Source organism: Manduca sexta, chromosome 25 (genome assembly GCF_014839805.1).
Source record: "Manduca sexta isolate Smith_Timp_Sample1 chromosome 25, JHU_Msex_v1.0, whole genome shotgun sequence".
Lineage (NCBI taxonomy): Eukaryota > Metazoa > Arthropoda > Insecta > Lepidoptera > Sphingidae > Manduca > Manduca sexta.
In genome coordinates this window covers 2,547,880-2,566,687 of record NC_051139.1, presented here as the reverse complement: position 1 = coordinate 2,566,687, position 18,808 = coordinate 2,547,880, and the positions used below count along the sequence as shown (strand labels likewise).

General features: G+C 35.0%; 1 protein-coding gene and 1 long non-coding RNA gene across 3 annotated transcripts in view; one reads left to right on the top strand and one right to left on the bottom strand.

Moving 5' to 3' along the window:
• Nucleotides 1-18,808, bottom strand: part of LOC115440765 (uncharacterized MFS-type transporter C09D4.1) — a 56,925-nt gene that overhangs the window by 3,276 nt on the left and 34,841 nt on the right. For both annotated transcript variants that reach the window (XM_037442621.1, XM_030165216.2), the window contains exons 2-6: nucleotides 9,592-9,816; nucleotides 2,163-2,304; nucleotides 1,600-1,799; nucleotides 659-873; nucleotides 150-255 (exon numbers count right to left, since the gene is read on the bottom strand). In XM_037442621.1, coding sequence (XP_037298518.1) covers nucleotides 150-255; nucleotides 659-873; nucleotides 1,600-1,799; nucleotides 2,163-2,304; nucleotides 9,592-9,816 — 888 coding nt within the window. The remainder of the gene's footprint in view (nucleotides 1-149; nucleotides 256-658; nucleotides 874-1,599; nucleotides 1,800-2,162; nucleotides 2,305-9,591; nucleotides 9,817-18,808) is intronic.
• On the top strand, nucleotides 10,260-10,738 carry LOC119190535. Its single transcript, XR_005112975.1, has 2 exons — nucleotides 10,260-10,409; nucleotides 10,678-10,738. It is a non-coding gene; the product is annotated as an uncharacterized LOC119190535 (long non-coding RNA).

Here is an 18,808-nt window from a genome sequence, read left to right as displayed (position 1 = left end):
GTTAATAGATGGCGATAGTAGTAATTTCAAATCATCTTGGTTTAGAGTTCTTAATTCTTATGAATATTTATAAATAGATTTTTATAAAAATTTCGGAGAAAATGTGTTTTGTAAATGAGTCAATATAACATTTGGTATTTAGTTTGTACCTGAACCACAGCGTTCAGAATTCCAGACGTAGTTCCTTCAGGCTCGGGATATGTCACTTCAGATGCAAACTCGAATCCCACGGGCAAGTAACCGGTCATGAAGAATCTGTAAACAATACAGCATTAACATTCATACACGTAGTAACTTAAGTACCTATATAAAGAAACAAATATCAACTGACAATTATTTCTAGGTCATAGGTATACCTACAACGATTTATATTTAAACAACTGGTAACTTAAAAAAATATACAAAACACAATTCATCCTCACTGCAGACAAAAGCTAAGTAACGCCGGAAAATCTCTAAAATACCTTTGTTATTGTTTTAAATTAAAAAAAACAATGTTACTTAACGCTTTTATACGAGACCTCCCTCCCGCACCTGTAACGCACCGTAACGTTTTACTGGACCCCCCTCCTCCCAAATTGCGTTACGTAATACTTGAACGGCCCCTAAGTCACCCATATTTTGTATAATACGAAACACCCAGTGCTTCCAAACTCACCCGAGCAAGATGCTGCTGAGGTACACGACACCGATCAGTCCGCAGTCGAGCGTGAACGTGAAGATGACCATGCCGACGACGGAGGCGGCGTACACCGCCAGCGTGGTCTCCTTGAACCGGTGCGTCTTGTCCAGCACGAGGCCGCACAGCACCGAGCCCGCCATGCCCGCCACCACGATCACCAAGCCTATGCGACCCGCGTCTTCGTGCGCTCCCTGGAAACATCAATCATTGTGTAATTTTATTTGAATTATTTATTTATATTTTCAGCTACTCGTTAACACGAACCTTGTGCGAAGACTAAAAAGAACTTTAAACCTTTTGAAGTAGTGTAAAAAGTGTAGGGCATAATTACAACGAACAATTAATAGTGTCAGGGCTTAGTATATATAACACACGAACAAAGTATTTTTTTATGTTACCAGACTCTAAGGAAGTAGCTAGAACATTATTCTTTGTTGTAGTAAACGTATACTTAGAAAATTAAGTTAGAAGAATTGTATTGCTTATTAATCTGGATTTTTTTTCCTTTTCGTAAGAACCAGGCTCTTAGCAGTAAATTACAATCTAGTCTATAAGATTAAGATCGCTTTGGCGGTTTAGGATGTATATAGTGTTAGGGACGTGGCCCAATTCTGACTCGGATGATACTATACCCCGAGCAGCGACACTTCGTAACACCGATGAAACCAACGTTCCACTGAGCCCCCAGTGATGGTAACGGCATAGCATTTAATCCGCGAAAAAATAAAGAAATATAGGTAGGTACATGTTGTTTCCAAATGTGAAAATACTTAAATCAGCTAGTATTATTGAAATATGTACTTACGGACGGACTTTTGAGATGAGACAGTAAGGGTAGCCATATGAATACTCAGTCACTGTACTTCAAGCTAGGACCTTTTAACCATACTTGCAATAGGTATATACATTTAACTAACCGGGTAGTAAGTCAAGATGACTTGATTGAGCAGAGTGGAGATCGCGTAGAATGTTCCGACGTTAAGGCCGTAAGAGATGAGCAGTAGGATGTAATTTCTGTTGGTGAGAAGCTGCTTGATCGACTGGAGGAAGTTCGAATCCAAACTGGAGCCGAGATCGGCGGCGGCCGACGGCGGGCTCGGTGGCGCCGCTTTGAAGACTGAAAATTAAAAACGTTACATCTTTAAAATAAGAACAAAGCGGATTTATGAATACCTACAGAATGATGAATACTGTATTTTGTTAATTAGCAAAAAAAAAAAAAAAAAAACAGGGAAAAGAAGAAAAAAAATTGAAAACAACAACTACATACAGAATGTGTAGTTACTTAATATCAGCCCTGTATTATATACTGTCCCACTGCTGGGCACGGGCCTCCTCTAGTACTAAGAGGAATTAGCCTTAGTCTACCACGCTGGCCTAGTGCGGATTGGTAGACTTCACACACCCTCAAAATTCTTATGGAGAATTTCTCAGGTATGCAGGTTTCCTCACGATGTTTTATTTGTTTGTAGTTACTTACACAGTACAATGAAGACAAACAATACGCTGGTGAATCCTGCCACCAGGTAGAACATGAGCTGGAAGTCAGCACCGATCTCTTCGATCGTGCCTTGAGCCTTCACTAACATCGGCGGCATCACGAAACCAAGAGCGACGCCGAGCTGAGAAAATGATTATTATTATCATTCATTAAATGCATTCGATGAGTTGCTTCTTCGGTCTTATGGCAGCGTATGTATGGCTAGGAGCAGAAGGTCCCGGTTTCAATTTTCAGGAAAGGCATTTGCGTATTTTTTTAATACAATGGAATGGTTGAAGTCACTCTATCACGTCATCACGGTCGTAAGCCAAATCCTTTTTGCAAAATGCTTGACAAATTGCTTTATGACTTCACCATATTGGTGTGGGATCCCCATCAAGTTGCCCCCGCAACAAGAACCCAAAATATAAATTTATGTAAATGCGTAGTATGGCGTTGTTCACCATTGAATTTAGAACCGCTCAGTTCAAAATATAACCAGCAGAACGACCCTAAATTGTAGATAAGTAACCATCATCAGGCTATTGCATTGTACCTCAGGAGGAAGGAAAATTACAAGGGCTTTACGTCAATAGGTAAACCAAGGCAATCATCATCACGAGCAACGTTTTTACCGCTTCGTCATGTCTGTTGCGTTGTCACCACAGGTTTTAACAGTTTCACCCACAGTTATAATACTTCGTCACTGCTTACGTTAATTCAAAAGTATTTTGCACTTCGATCATAGGTAATTCATATCGCAAGTAGGGGTTTAATATTGACAATACTGCCGCAAACTCATCACATTGAATCCTTTTCAAAATATTTTTATCTCTGAGCTAAATCCAGCTTACGAATCTGTAACCTATTCACCCAGAACTACTAAACTAACATAGCTTTATTTTGGTCTGTAACAGGCGTTAAGATCGAGTGAACCACGTGTACGCATGTCGCTTATCTAATTTAAAAAAAAATAGGGCCATAAATTCAATAAGTTATTCAATAACTAAAAATATTTCGAAAGCTTAATTCCATAAATATATGTAGAAACATAATCGACTAACCATGTGATGAGCATGTGATTTTAGCAACATCACTACTTTTACGTTGTCATTAAATCATAAAATGTAAGACTTATTTGCTAAATACAACGTAATCCTATAATCGCCATAATCCATTTGTATCTTGGCAATACAAATCGTAAATTTATCTTTTAATTTGTATGAGATAATGTTTGTGGCGTAACATTAAATTTAAAAAGATTAACCATCTACCACATAAGTACCTTGTTCACAATTTCCCAGATAAGATAAACAAAAATCACTTGTATAATATTATTGACCTAAATTCCTAGATTATCTTTTAATATCCAACAATGTGGTCTTTAATATTTTATTATTAAAAACACGGTTGTATATTGTTTATTAAATGCAAAATTTTCTGCAATACATTCTTCTTAGGTCAAGCAACATGCCATGAACCACTAAATCAGTAGGTAAGTGGATTTTATACCAGCACCCTAATGGTAAATGATCAACAATTCATAAAAAATATCCGAATCCAAAAAGAAAAACAACATGTAGAGTCAACGATACTATGCCAGCCTTTTGAAGAATACGCTTTTTAAGTTCCTAAGATCCTAACTGTCTGGAAATACCGCAAGCTAAAGTTTTCTACAAGGACTTTGCTATTATAGTCCTGCGAACAAACTGAAGTGATAAAAGAAGTGTGACGTCACATTGCCATTTTACGTGACGAGAATCAAGATTTAATCACGCCGTAAGGGACCGCGTGGATCACGTGGTTATATTGCGTGTGTGGTAGATACACTGTTCTTAGGTATGGGGTTCGAACCCAGGTCGGGCAGTGATATTGGGTTTTTCAGCTCAGTATCAGCCTAGAGTCCAAAATTTGTGCCCGATACGACGATAGGCTGGTCCCATATCAGATAATAGGACGCAACACATATGGTGAAAAGTGGGTGGCCTGGTTGCCTTTTCGGGGATAATGATGTGATTTGTATTGTGTGTTGTAAGCTAGTAGGTCTGTGCATGCGAGCGTTAAACACCGGGCACTACCATCATGTTTATATTTGGTAACAATCGACATCATCCGAACTCTATTTTGTGTTTTCCGATTTCTATAATGTATTGATTTTTAATAAATGTTATAACCAGATATCATTTATTATACCAATTTTTAATTAAAATAAATCCTGTTCTTCATCTTGTTTATAACACTAATATACAGATTGTTCGTGCTAATCACACAATTTATAGCCCGAAGCTGATATTCGCCTCACAACATCAAGTGATGATATATCCCCAAAAAATCTCGTATTATTTTAACCACCAACAATATTTTCCTGCCAAAAAAATTGTTCCGACATTAATTTTATTTACACTCTCAGTCCAAACTGACAATATTGTTGTCACTTTAATCGTGATGTAATATAAAACGTAACAGGCTATAAAAAAAGCTATTTTTATGCGCGGCGCAAGGTTGCCATCTATTATGTGCTAGTATAAATCGGATTACTGGCATCAATAGAATACTGAGAGGTGTCGTGTTTTATCATAGTTCTCTTTAAATACTTATATCATAGGCAGGGAAAAAAGGTTAACTTGGGACGCAATGTAATAGAAGATAGGTTATGTATCACATATTAGATTCGCCTATACTATAATGTAAAAACTATTACATATACTCCAATAAGCGCAATCGTACTTGTATAACCATAAATACTCGTTAAAATTATAAAATTCAATACTCCACAAAAATTTTAAATGTTAATATTGTACCAACAACTATAAAACTAGCTTTTATATGATGAGTTATTCCGTCAATCCAAACTGACGGAATGAGCGTGTGATCAGCGTAAGCATTAGGGAAATTTAAATTGCTTGGGAGTTTACCCATTAATCTGAACATTCAACACCCATGCTTCTAAACACAAAAGGTGATTCCGAATGATTTATACATCTATTTGTCATCCACACCTATGTGAAAGGTAGAAATTATTGTACGGTAATGAATTTCGAAGGGGGAAATTAATATAGACTAAAAGGTGCGCAGAGATCCTTGTTTGATATTAGGTAGAGATAAAAATGAACGACCGTGTAAACAGGATTTTGCAGGAAGCAGGCCGCTTCTAACAGGTTGGTATAGATATCTTTAGGGAAGGTCTATGTTCAGCAGTGGACTTCCAAAGGCTGGAAGAAAAGGTGTTATAAAAGTACTGTCAATAAATGTTAGCTATAATATCCTGGTTTAGATTGAGAATGTTCTTGATGGTGTTGATTGCCTTTTGATATAATATTGCGTACAAAGTTTTTAGCCAGTCGATATTTTGTCACGGAATAGCGAGAAATAGAAAAATCCATGTCATGTTTTTCCTTTTTATCAATAGAGTAATCAATTCCACTATATATTTGACTAGCTATTGTAAAACGTAAACTCGTTACCGTAAATATTATATAATATATACTTTTGTATAAGTCAGTCATAAGTGTCATTTTTTCCAGATGTTTATAAAAATGTTACAGTTATATTTCGAATTAATGTATTTTGTAGAAGTTTTTTTCGCATGAAATGTGTCAGAGGAAGAGCGAGTTTCCGCTAGCCATAAAAGGGTTAGGAGTAACATCAATTAGAAGTTTGCACTTATCAATTAAAACTCGGCAGTGATGCTCATTAGCGCAATAGCGGACGGTTCGGGGTGTCCTAAAGAACTTTTTCATCTTAAGAGCCATCAGCCTGCAGTACACTCTAACAATATACGAGGCAATAGCAATTACCAACTGATTATGTTACGATTAACAAGGTTCAATGCATATGTCTACAATTCAGTGCACGAAGTTGATTAAATATCACCACATTACAGCTTTGAAATCTTGACGAACTTCGGCATCATCTGTAGATACCTATACTAGAATTCAGAAAATTTTATCTCCAAATGCTATATTTACTACCTGAAAATCTTTTCCAGAAATATTTCCGCTACATTTACTCGCACAGATTCATTAAAAAAAATGTATAAAGTTTCAAAAGCCTCGTATAAGTATTATTTTATTCTGCCGGTTGCGAAATAAAAAACTGTAAAGCAAAACAATCAGCGGAATATATGACCGGCCGTGTAAAAAACGAAATGAAATTTTTGCATGAAACCTTTTTTGCTGACTACTATAAAAATGCTTCTCACGATAAAATTCACGTTATGCCGAATCCTGTTTTTGTCTGCGCACAAAGATTTACTGTACAGGAATAACGAGTGTTGACGCAATATATTTTAGTAAACGCGCACTCGACCGTGACTTCACTCGAATTTGGTAGATAAAGCTTTGGAAATGTAAAGCTGTGGACGGTGGAACATGGCTGGGACTGTAGTGTAAACATTCGCTGTATTGGTGCATACATTTCGACGGAACAGGTGCTGGTGGTAAAAAGGAAGCCAACGTTTTAAGTCTGTTTCTCACCTTTTTTTCTCTGCTGTTTGCAAGAGCTGTTTGCTCAGCTTTGTTTATCTAACAGTCAACTAGATTAAAGTTGTATAATATTAGCCAATCACAACGGCCTTATGTCTACGCACTGCGAAGGCTGCCATGCCGTCAGCACTGAGAAAGAGACTTGTTATCACAGCAATGCTCGGTCTTTAGATAAATAACGTTTATGAATAAGGGGGTTACTGTTTGCAAAGGAATTCGAACCTTTTTTACATTTCATTAAGGTCAATGTTCAACGTCAGATTAATTAACTTACTTGGTAAAGGTATCATGAAATGGATTTACAGGGTTTACAGGATAATCAGAGCTTGATATCTGTAATCCTCCTAGTATTGTAATTGTTTAATATTTTACGCTTCGCAGTCGACGATGAAAGATTTTTTTATCTTTATTTAAGGTGATTGGTTGTAATTTCATGACTATGTCGCTCCATACGTTGTTTTCATGAAGTTCACTCACTTTTCACGTGGTCAAAATATTTTTTATTAAAAACCAAATAGGAGTAGAGAAAAATATTTAATTATCAATATAATATTTATATTAGTTGATTCGAAATTGTATTAACCAGGATTTATAGTGCAACTACATTACACTATTCTTATAATATAATGAGCATGTGTGACACAATTGCTTGTTACATAGCTTGTATTAAAAAAAAAACTAGATTCCTTTTTATATCCGGCAGCAAATCCCTATTTCTTTGGCATGATTGTTTTTGAAGACAGTAGAGTCTATATAAGATGACCTATCTACTCGTACTCCGGACTATGCTAAAATCATTAAACAGGCAACCAACAATCAAAAGCATATTACATTACATTACTATTACATATTCCATTACTAACTCCACGACAATGACATCCAAATTAAAACAATAAACATTAATTTAATAATGTACTGCAATTGTACTGTTCGATTCAATATCATCACAGAAACAGGTCTCCATGCGGTGTGGACCCCTCACGGTCCTCCGAGTAGATTGGATAAGTGGTGATCCCACTGACACCAGGAACCGTTTATTGTAGACCTATATTATTGTACTAACGTGAGTAAAATAAAGACAGCTGTGTTATCAACGTTGATGCTATAGAATAAGAATCTGCAGATAAAGACAATAGACATGCAGACGTAGTATTTACAAATAAGGGACATGAGTAATATACAGTTAATAAAACACGAAACATGAAGAATTAAATCAATGACGTTGATACACCTTATAGTGACTAAGTTCTTAATAAATATAAACTCTCTTAGTACTAACAAAGAGAGCTTTATAAAACCCATAACTGACACTAAGGTCTTAACCTTAAAGACATCGTTTGGTGTTGCCTACGGATTTGTGGTTTCGATGAAAAAAAAAAAATACTACTTACTTAAAACAGAATACATTTAATATATAGTAAACACGAGAGTGTTAACTTCCGTTTCTCAGAAAAGAGAGCCAAAGTAAATATTGGACACAATAAGACTCAGGATGGCGTCTCATCTAAAGTCTCAGGATGGCGAGCGCAGTGGGATATTAAACCACACTTTAGAATTCAAGGTGTTGGATGATGTTTCTACTGTTTATGGGCGGTCGTATCGCTTACCATCATGCGAACGGCAAGCGCGTTTAGTCATTCAAAACAATAACAAAAAAAGAGATTTTTAAAAAGAATTCAAGTAACAAAACACAAATATCCCATTCCTCTTAAAATATGAAATTACTGTCTCATAACTTTTCAAGCTATTATCATGCCGCGCTCCGAGTCCATGCCATTACGTCTTTCATATATAATTTTCACAGATTTATAATGAAAATTGACGTCGCCTGAGGCGTCTCTCATTTTCCATTTTCATTACAACTACCTAACCACAAAGGACCTTTTTGGTGAATTGAAAAATATTATTCCCTTATCACATCAGACGCAGGCGGAAATGGCACAGAAAATTGTTCCAGCGGTCGAATGGATTTCTACAAACGAATTTTTCTCTCAATTTATAAGGCCATCATTTGTATGGATTTTACTGTCAAGTTCGTAGCTATTGAAAACCCGAATTGTTACTTTAAATATTATGTATATTATAGAAAATGGACGCCATTTCAACGAATAGATACTTAATATTATCTATAGCATACTATGACAAGAAACTTTATCAGTAAAACAAGAGCCTGACTAATTCTTTATCAAAAGCTTTTTTACGTCATCTTTACCACATTTACCTTCGAACTCTCATTGGCAGAAAAGCAAACAGCGCGTCCCTTCCAAGTGCTCACATCCTTTGTTCCCGATAACTTCGCCATTAAAAATTCCATTAGCGTTTGATTAGCATCGAACATTGGAACCCTGAAGGAATCCCATTAAGAGCTCGTTCGGTTAAGGACTTGAAGCTTTTAGGTTCACTGTGAAAAACTTTACCGTCTATTTTTAGCTTCCATGTCGCTAAGATACGTAAGATGCCTGTTTAGAAACTAGGTTTTGTCAAATTATCGATTAAGTTTAGAATTTATGTAAATAGAAATAGATAAGAAGAATGCCAGAAGGAATATACTTCTAGCATTTTAATAAGAAATTTTATCTCTTATAATATGTTTTCTTCGTGATTCGATATCGGAGAGAAAATGAACTTAATGATAGGTATTAAATTTATTTCACAACCCCTTGTGTAAATAATAAGCCTCTTGAACTGTGCATTTTTTAAGTGTAAAGCTGATAAGAAACCTGGGATAATACGAAGCATTTGATAATTTTTAAAACATGCCAAGGGCTGTCGGAATATGCTCACTCCTTGCTCTAAAGATGTATATTTCTTGTAGTTCTTTGTACTTGTTTTCTCTGGACTGTGACGTCATACATGCATAATTGCAGTATTATAGAAAGAAGTCTATGATACATTCAGTCAAATCACACTACCTTTTATTTTATTTAAAAATAAATCATGAGTACCTGGTTACCAAACACTCCAATACTGCAAGCCGAAGACACCTGGTCTGCACCGAACCACACGGCAGCCAGGCGTGGAGGCACGTTCAGTATGAACACCTGCGAGATGGCCACCACGGTCTGGCCAAAGAAGCCCAGCCAGAACATGTCCTGGGGCACAGAGAACACCTTCAGCCATGCGCCGGCGCATGTTCCGAACGCTCCGATGATCGTTGTGACGCGAAGGCCCTGGAAGAAGATAAGAATTTAATACTAAAGTTAATAATACCAGTAATACTATAACGTTTGAATTTAATACGAAAGTTAATAATACCAATATAACGTTTGAAGTCCTTTAAACGATATAGAATGACTAACTATGGTTGTAGATTTGATAAGCACCGGAAATATAGAAACTTATACAAACGGATGCTAAAAATAAAAGCGTTAGAGAACTTAATCTTAATCGTTATAATTTTATGAATATCCTATCTACTAATCCTTTAAATACATCTACAGAATATGCGGTAACGCGGCTTTAAATCATCCTCATATCTCTGAATAGTTGTCTCAACGAATTAATACCTTCTACACTCCACTGCAGACGATGTTTATTTCTACTGAACCGACTCAGCTAAATTGTATAAAACGCTCCGGTGACGCTCCCCATTGTTTCTCGCGTAAGTGCCGTCGCCTGATGACATTGCCTGATCACTGTAGAGCCATACTGAGCCACACTAATTTCATTAACCCAGTTCGGTTACTGGCACACGGTCTAGTGACGTAACTAAGAACCTTTGATCAATTTCAGCCAGTGTTTTTTGAACGTTGTTGCAAAGGAGGTTGGTTGACATCCTTTTTGAAATATAATTTTTTGTGTGATTGTGTATAACATAAATATCGATAATTTAAATTGTATAGGATATAAAAACGTGAAACCTTGAAGAAAAAAATCAAATCATATTAACTCTTTTTTGGAACTCTAAAAAAGCTTCTATATTGAACTCACAGTTAACTAAGAATAGAAAAAATTCGAGAATAAAGATTTCAAGAATAGGAATGTTTTAAAAATTTACGTACCGTCTAGCTTTAATTACAATTTATGTGTAGGTACGGCGGATACAAAAGGCACTCCTATTAAGACAAGGGTCGCTGCAGTAGTGGTCCACAAGATCAGTATCGCCTGTTAGAGCTTGTGGATAGATGTTCTCCAAGGTGGCGAAGGAATTATGGAGATACTTTGTAATATCATTAAATAAAAAGAAACATATTTTGCAATAGTAAATTCATTAATGAAATGTTTTGTAAAAGTTAAGTTTCTTTACTTGGTATTTCACAACAAAACTTACACGAGTACAAATTCTCCACAAATTATTTTTTGTTGGCGTCATCTCTCGTCATCAATTATAAACGTAAGAGTTTGTTTGTTTGAATGCACTGATATCAGAGTCTACTAAACTCAATTTATTTTTTTCACTTTTTTTTACATTACCCCTGAGTGCTATAGGCCTCTTTTATGCCGGAAAAGATTGTCGAGGCAAAGCCGCAAGCAAAATCTAGTTTATGATGTTAAACACAGACTAAATCTCAGTAAAATCGTCTACAATCTTATTATAATTCATGTCCTAGTTTGAACGAGCCAATGGAATTTATGTCGGATCGGTCTACAATTAATTTTGCATAACTTAATCATTGCTACGATCGTGAGCTCTCCACCGAGTTATTAAATCAAGCCACGTCCTTCGTCATTGTCAATTACAACAATCAGATAAAAGTCATTATATTATTATCGAATCCGGATTGTATTATTTTTAATGGGTTCTTTATGTCACAGTATGTGAGTTTTTTTTACAGAACTAATATGAGATGTCAAACGAAAGTTTATTCGTCTGACGGTGTATGCCAAACCTGCCCAAAAACAGTAACAACACTCGACATTTAGGATTTCAAAGTATCGACGCACTTTGCTGTTTCTGTGAGATATCAACTCTCATCGACCGTAGTAAATAAAATAGCTTCGTATCCCAAATTGTGATTATTTCTATACCATAACTTTGCCAGAATACTCCACATCTAACATCGAAATTCAATATGCATAACACGAACTCCTTACGAGTAATCACGCAGGGCACTCACATTGGCAAAATAAACAAAAAATACCGAAACATTTTCTCCATACAAATAAATGCTGGGTCATATACAAATAGTAGTATTCCCTACGCGACTTCATTCGCATGACACTCCGCTGAGTTTTATGATCGCGGCATTGCTTTCAATTTTCCTCTGTTCATGAATATTTATTTTAATATTATTTACATACATGAGATAAATGTTGGGACGAATGAATGTCAAGATTTTTCGAAAATGCGTTTCTTAAAAGTAATGATGTAAAATATAATTTAATAAAATCTGTATAGATTCAATGAAAACTTTAAAGAAACAATCTTTAAACGAATTAGTACCTACTAATACATACAATTATTAAAGAATAAGCTAATATTTCTTTTGTGGCTTTTGCAAAACGTCACTGTCACGTCGAAAAGTTTAAAGCACGTAAAGCCGTTAAGTCCTGCGCCTGATCTCTCTCCGGCCAGGTCGGTTTGCCATCTTATCGGACTGTGAGAGTGAAGGAACAGGAAATGCATTTGTGTATTGCGCACACACATATGCCCTATCTATATGATATCACTTGTGTACCTGGCTGATCTCCGTTGAGTTTGGCCGCCGTGGCCGAAACGGAGTTACGAGGGATTCGTTCATGAGAATTATTATACTTGGGTTATATGATGATTCGAAAGCAACGTTTTTTTTTTTTGGAATTGTGGCTGTTTATGAGCAGTCGACATCAGTCAGTTGAGATCTGATAATCCACATGATCGTCTACTAACCTATGCAATAAACATAATTTAAACCAACAAACCAATTTCAGTTAGACCACAGGTCGAGTCCTATCTAATGAAATAACAGTTTGCGAATACTCAATATTATGTATAATAGGTACTTGCAATAAGTCGTAGTCGCAAAATAGCACTTTAAATACAGTGACTGCTCTTAATGTAGTACTATACAGTTGTTATTTAATTACATAGTACAACAAAGCAAAGCAACAAACAATTTGTAGAATGCATTCAAAACATAATTAGTCTCGAAGCTTGCGAAAGTAGTCATTATATTAATATTACAGGTCACTAGGGTTGTCAATGGTGTTTCAAATATTTAGTTATGTTTTTTTTTACCGTGAATGCATCCGTGTCTTTACTGTTCAACAAGAGTGTTTTAGATGGTTTATCGTGCTAGTTACTTATAGCATCTTTAAATCTACAGTCTACAAGGAAGTGTAGATGTGGTTCCACATTATCTACTTTCCTTAGGATACGTATGAGTTAAAGTTTACTTCTGGTTTAAAAAAGCCAGTTTCCAAGAGATTTGGACAGCCTTGATTACAATCGTTGAGAAGTAAATTCAAACTTTATCCTTATTCATTCCGGTTTGCATAGGTTTTTCCGTTCCGTTCATGTAGGTCATCGGCCAACGCAGATGTTTACATTGACGACCAAAAATATTTCAACACCAGTAAAAATATTAAATACAAATAAACAATAAATTACATGATTGGATAGGTAATTAATAAAAATAAAATTCCGCATGAAAAAGACCTTGGCAGAGTATTTTAAAAATGGCATGTCATTACATCAATTAGAATAACAGACAAGTTATTTGTACTAGAAGGGAATAAATAGTTCGCAAAATAATTTTACGTGTTACCAAATTTTGTTACAAAAGAAAGTCTTAAACAAAATATTTAAATTTCTCTTGGCAAGTTAAACATCTGTTCCTTAACTTAAAAAGCGCAACAAGCAGATATTCACTTACATATCATGCTTATTATACCTTTAATATACATTTTTAATATACGATTCATACGTAATATAACAGTATAATAGACTACATTTAAAGTGTATTTTTTTGGTCTTCTTTCCATATTGTTTAAAATAATTATGATCTTATCAAACATTACATAATATCCAAATAAAATATTAACTAACGTTCTCTTTACATTAGTGTTTATCAAAGAACTTCCTTGTGGTAACCACTGCACATAATAAGACTTAAGATCTCATGTCCCATGGCGAGCGTAGTGGAATACCAAACAATACTTTGAATTCCTAGGTGTAGGATTGTGTTTCTACTGTTTATGGGCGGTCGTATCGCTTACTATCAGGCGAGCGGCAAGCTCGTTACGTCATTCAAAGCAATAAAAAAAAGAAAAAATGATTAAGGTCTTATCAAATATATCATATCCACAGATAATATTAATTAATGTTCTCTTTGTATTACTGTTTATCAAAAATCTTTATATCCGTCAATACTCTATTAAATATCATAATCCCATACTAATCACGGATCAAAACAATTACACAATTGCTTTATTAAGTCCACATCAATACTACACTAACGTTATTAACATGTCCATACTGCGAAGGTACAACAAAAACGCAAATTGGCGGTACAAACAAACCCGTTCGAGATAAATACACAGCCATTGTTGCCAATGTAGATAAAAAATATAATAACATTCTTAATGCGGACATGTCAATATTATTTCGTCCATTTTAACTGAAGGCTAGTTTACTTTGAGATCTATAGTATCCGCGTTACAGATTACTTTAATAATTTAATCATTTAACTGTGTTTGTTGTGATAAAAAAAATGTTAAGCACATAAAGGTATTATGTGTTTCAAGGTATCTGTAATTTACCATTGTGTCTACATTTGTGACGTCTGTAGTGTTATGAGACATTTTCAACTGAAGGAGAGAAGGAAACTGAAGAAAGATTTTTTTTCTAATTTTGTTCCACAAATACATACACACACGCACACACATCATCACGCATTTATTCCTGAAGACGCGCAACCAGGGCTTCCACTCCTCGCCAAATGTGTTCCGTCCTATGATGTGATAGGGGGCGAGCCTATCGCCACATCGGGCTCAAATTCCAAATTCCGAGCTGATAGTGAGCAGAAAAACCCAAATAACACTTTGCCCGACCCAAGATTCGAACCCAGAACCTCAGACCGTTCTTGTACCGCGCATGCAGTACAACTGCACCACCGACGCAGTCAAATACATACGCTTAGATAAAGTTTTGTAAGATCTATAAAATTATTCACAATTCCCCACATGGGCTTAGAATCAAACTTTGGTCAGACTTATAAAATTATTCGCAAATCCGTTATCAGCGCGCAAAATAATAAGATACGGAAAATGAAACGCATTATGTTTATATAATGTTACCAGAATCTAATAACTTTTCTTACTGAACTATTATCTCTCAGTGTCCTTTTATAATAATCCAAATGATGTCAATTATCTCATTCTTAAATTAGCACTACTAAATATTGTTTACACGTATTATTCTAAAATTTATTTTATACAATGTCTTCCAACATATCTGAATTATCAATGCTCAATTTTCTTTAAGATGTCAAGACTTTCTGCTTATATTTAACTAGATGTTACTCATGGCTTGGCCCGCGTGAAATGCCTTTCCCGCTATAAAAGTCCCTTAGAGCCATCACTATGGGTATCCATGACGCCGTCTACTTAGAAAATCAGTTTCCAATATTTCATACAGGAGAAAATTATCAGAATAAAAGTAGCCTATATCTTAATCCAGGTTCTATCCTTGTGCCAAATTTTATCTAAATCCGTTCAGTACTACGTTTCCTTCTAACAAAATATATCCAAACATTTAAACCTCCAATAATACGCATTTTTTTTAAGATGTCAGGCAGTGGGTATAGATCATATTATCCATAGCAACTGTGCTTCTGCAATATGTAGATAGATATTCAGATATGCATCCTAACAAACATAAATGTAAACAGTTACTAAGTAGGCGATAACCATTGAACTGTTGTGATAAACTACGTATGAGAGAAATACGTATAAACTAACCTCTAGAGAAATGCATGTAGAAGTTGTGTTGATTAGTACATTGTCAGTAATCAAAGTCAACATAATATTATCTCATGCTAATAAATCAACTTGTCGCGATTTCTTCGACTTACGAGTCATTAAACAGTTTTATGTGTTTTGAAATTAAATACATGTTCAAATAATAATTTATATGATTGTCTAGATAGGTCTGAGAGTTCATCTAGGTAACTACCTTAGCGCATTGTCTATTACTGATATATAGCAACAATGTTATATTATATTCCGTTTTGAAACAAATGGTAGTTAATTTAAATACTGGGCAATAGGGCATTATGAGATTTACATAGGTAATATAGAATATATAAAATCTCGGGATCGCGAGCGCCACGTAATGCCATGCAGTGTTTTGAAAACCTAACTCTTTTTGTAACTAATACTTTCGATTAAATTTAGCTTCCAACAATAACTAGCTCGCAGTTCATTAAATCTTTTATATTCACTAGCACAGTTTTGTTTAACCTGGACTCTCAGTTAGCTGTTTACTTTTTGTCTCCTTTTAGTAGAATTCTCTTAATTAATTCCTGATAAAAACCGTCTTTAATGTAGGAGACTTAAAAACAAATATTTAAGTAGCCGCTTTTTCTATTGCTCCATAATTTGTTTTGATCAGGAACGATAACCAAATTACGTTATAAAACAATCTAGCATGCAATTGGAAAGTTTTAGTTAAAAAATTCTAATAATTCCAACTAACTTAAATTAAATACAAAAGTTGTCACGATCATATAAATCAGATGTTTAAATACTTGACTCCAAGTGACTATTACACAACTTACCCTTCAATATTTATATAAAAGCTGATACCATCAGTGATTCTGTACTAACTCTGTAAAGTTGTATCAATACCTTAATACTGTTCTAACAACCAGATTCCGACGATATAAACCTCCACACAGCACACGTGTCCAAAAACACAAACGAGTTTAATTAAAAACGCATTCATGGACTTGTTTTGTAAACTCGTAACAAAAAGGACGCTGCATTCTCGACGAAAGCACCAACAGCGCGGCGGTGCCGTTTAATTAAATTTCCAAGTTTGCAAGTATTCGCGACAAATATTCCTTTATGGTGGTTGTAATGTATGTCGGTGACGTAACGCCGTGTCAACCGCTGTAATTTACATAAAGGGATCTGAATTAAGCCATCTAAATCTAAAGCTGTGTTGGTAAATGTGAAGGTACAAGAATTTAAAATGACGCAAATAAAAAGGGTTGTGAGTGAATTAGACGCAAATCAAACGGAATTTGTAAGAATCATCATCAGTCATCTAAATCTAAAGCTATGGTTGAACATTGTGAAGACACAAGACTTTAAAATGACGCTGATCAAAAGGGTTGTGAGTGAATTACGCCTTCTAAACCTAAATTGGTTTAGATGGAGGTAGAAGACTAGATTATTAATGACGTCAAACATATCAAGCCAAAGGTTAAATGTCAACAGTTTAACTAAGTTTGCAAGGACGGGTAGAGTGTGCGGCAAATTCTCCAACTATAACTTAGTGAATTTCAAAGGCTTGGCATGTTCAATTCCTTGGCATATGAGGCCTACTTACTGAAAATGTTAGGAAATATTCAAATAGTACTGTAAAGTGGAATGAACAGGACTAAAAGTGTAATAATAAACGAAATTAATATAAAAAAAATATTCTTACTTAAAGCAACTTAACTGCATCATTTTAAACGAAAATGAAGTTCCAGATTATTTTTAATAATTATTGGCAAAAGAGACTTAAGAATACGATGTGTATGAACAAAAATTCCAAAAGACTAATACTTCAAAAAAAAAATTACGGTCATGGGAATTTCCGTTTGGGCCATTTATATAATTTCTTACTGCGTTAAGGAAAAATCATAACCAAACAGTTCTACAGTTTATTTTTTTTCCGACTAAGCCGAATTAAGCAACAGTGATGATTTACAATAACTTTACACGCAGAATATGTAAAGGCGGACTTAATATCGAAACCAATATCTATCTGGTAGTGTCTTTAAATACAGGAAGAGTACATATTATACCCTACAACTTAAATACATATATAAAATACATAAACTTTAAGGTATTAGTGCTCACAGTCATAACTCATTGCCTTGAAAGCATGGGTACGACTGTTTGAGATCTCGGGTGAATTCCTTGTCAAGCAAAGTGATATTATTTTTTTGCCCAGTATCCCTGCGATTGAGGAATTTGTGCCCGATAAGGCGATAGGCTCACCCTCTATGACATGGGATGAAACACCTCTGGCTACCACTTCGTGGATAAAGGCGTGATCTGTATTAGTGCATGATAAAATCGTTTCTAAAATCCATACGCAGGGATTACTAGGAAGCTGATGAAATTAGTTAATGGATCTAAAGTTTCCCGCGTAACAAGCAAAAAGATCTGTAAATCACACGACTAGTAGTGAATTTCGTTTGCCCGAGAATTTATATCCGTCCCATAATTTATAACGAACCGTTTACCAGATGAGATGGGCGTCGAGGTACCGACCCGTTCACCATTTCTTGTCGCGAACATAATTCAATTTGCATACAAAATTTTATGGTTCACGTGACAACTGCCAACATTTCGCGAAACTGAGCTAGCGTTCGCTGACCTTAGTGATTTTCTTGTCATTACTCATTAGATAGACTTATTGGTACTTCCTAATGGAAATTTCTGAATGTTTTATTTAAATCATCTTTAGTGGTATGTCACAATTTAATTTCTCTTCTCTCTCTTTCAATTCAATTATTATAATCTAGCTATATAAAATATTCCGTCTTTGTATTTAATGAATTAGACGAATAATGTGGATTAAAGGCAGCAGTTTGTTGCTATTAGTCTTCTCGTTATCTCGTTGAGTTTCATTGACATATAATATGAATACTGCGTTCCACTGTTGCTCTTACAGAATTTGCAATACCAAAGTCGCAGTAAGGAATACAATTTTACGTTTTGAGAATAGATAATAATAATATTATGAATTTTGATTGATATTTTAAAACTTTGTGCGAATGTAATGTTTGAAGTATACTTCTGACTGAAAGTACGATGTTGCCACTCCGACAATATTTTTTTTTATACATCGAAAAAAGCAATTGGAATCGTTTATTGCAATTGGCGATAATTCTAATCTAAGATACATCAATGGCAAGCTTAAGTCCATTTTAGTGCTTACGATCTAACCACAAACTAGAAAACATTATATTAAATAATAAAACTACCCACACACATTTCGACATTATCTTTCGCACCCAACGC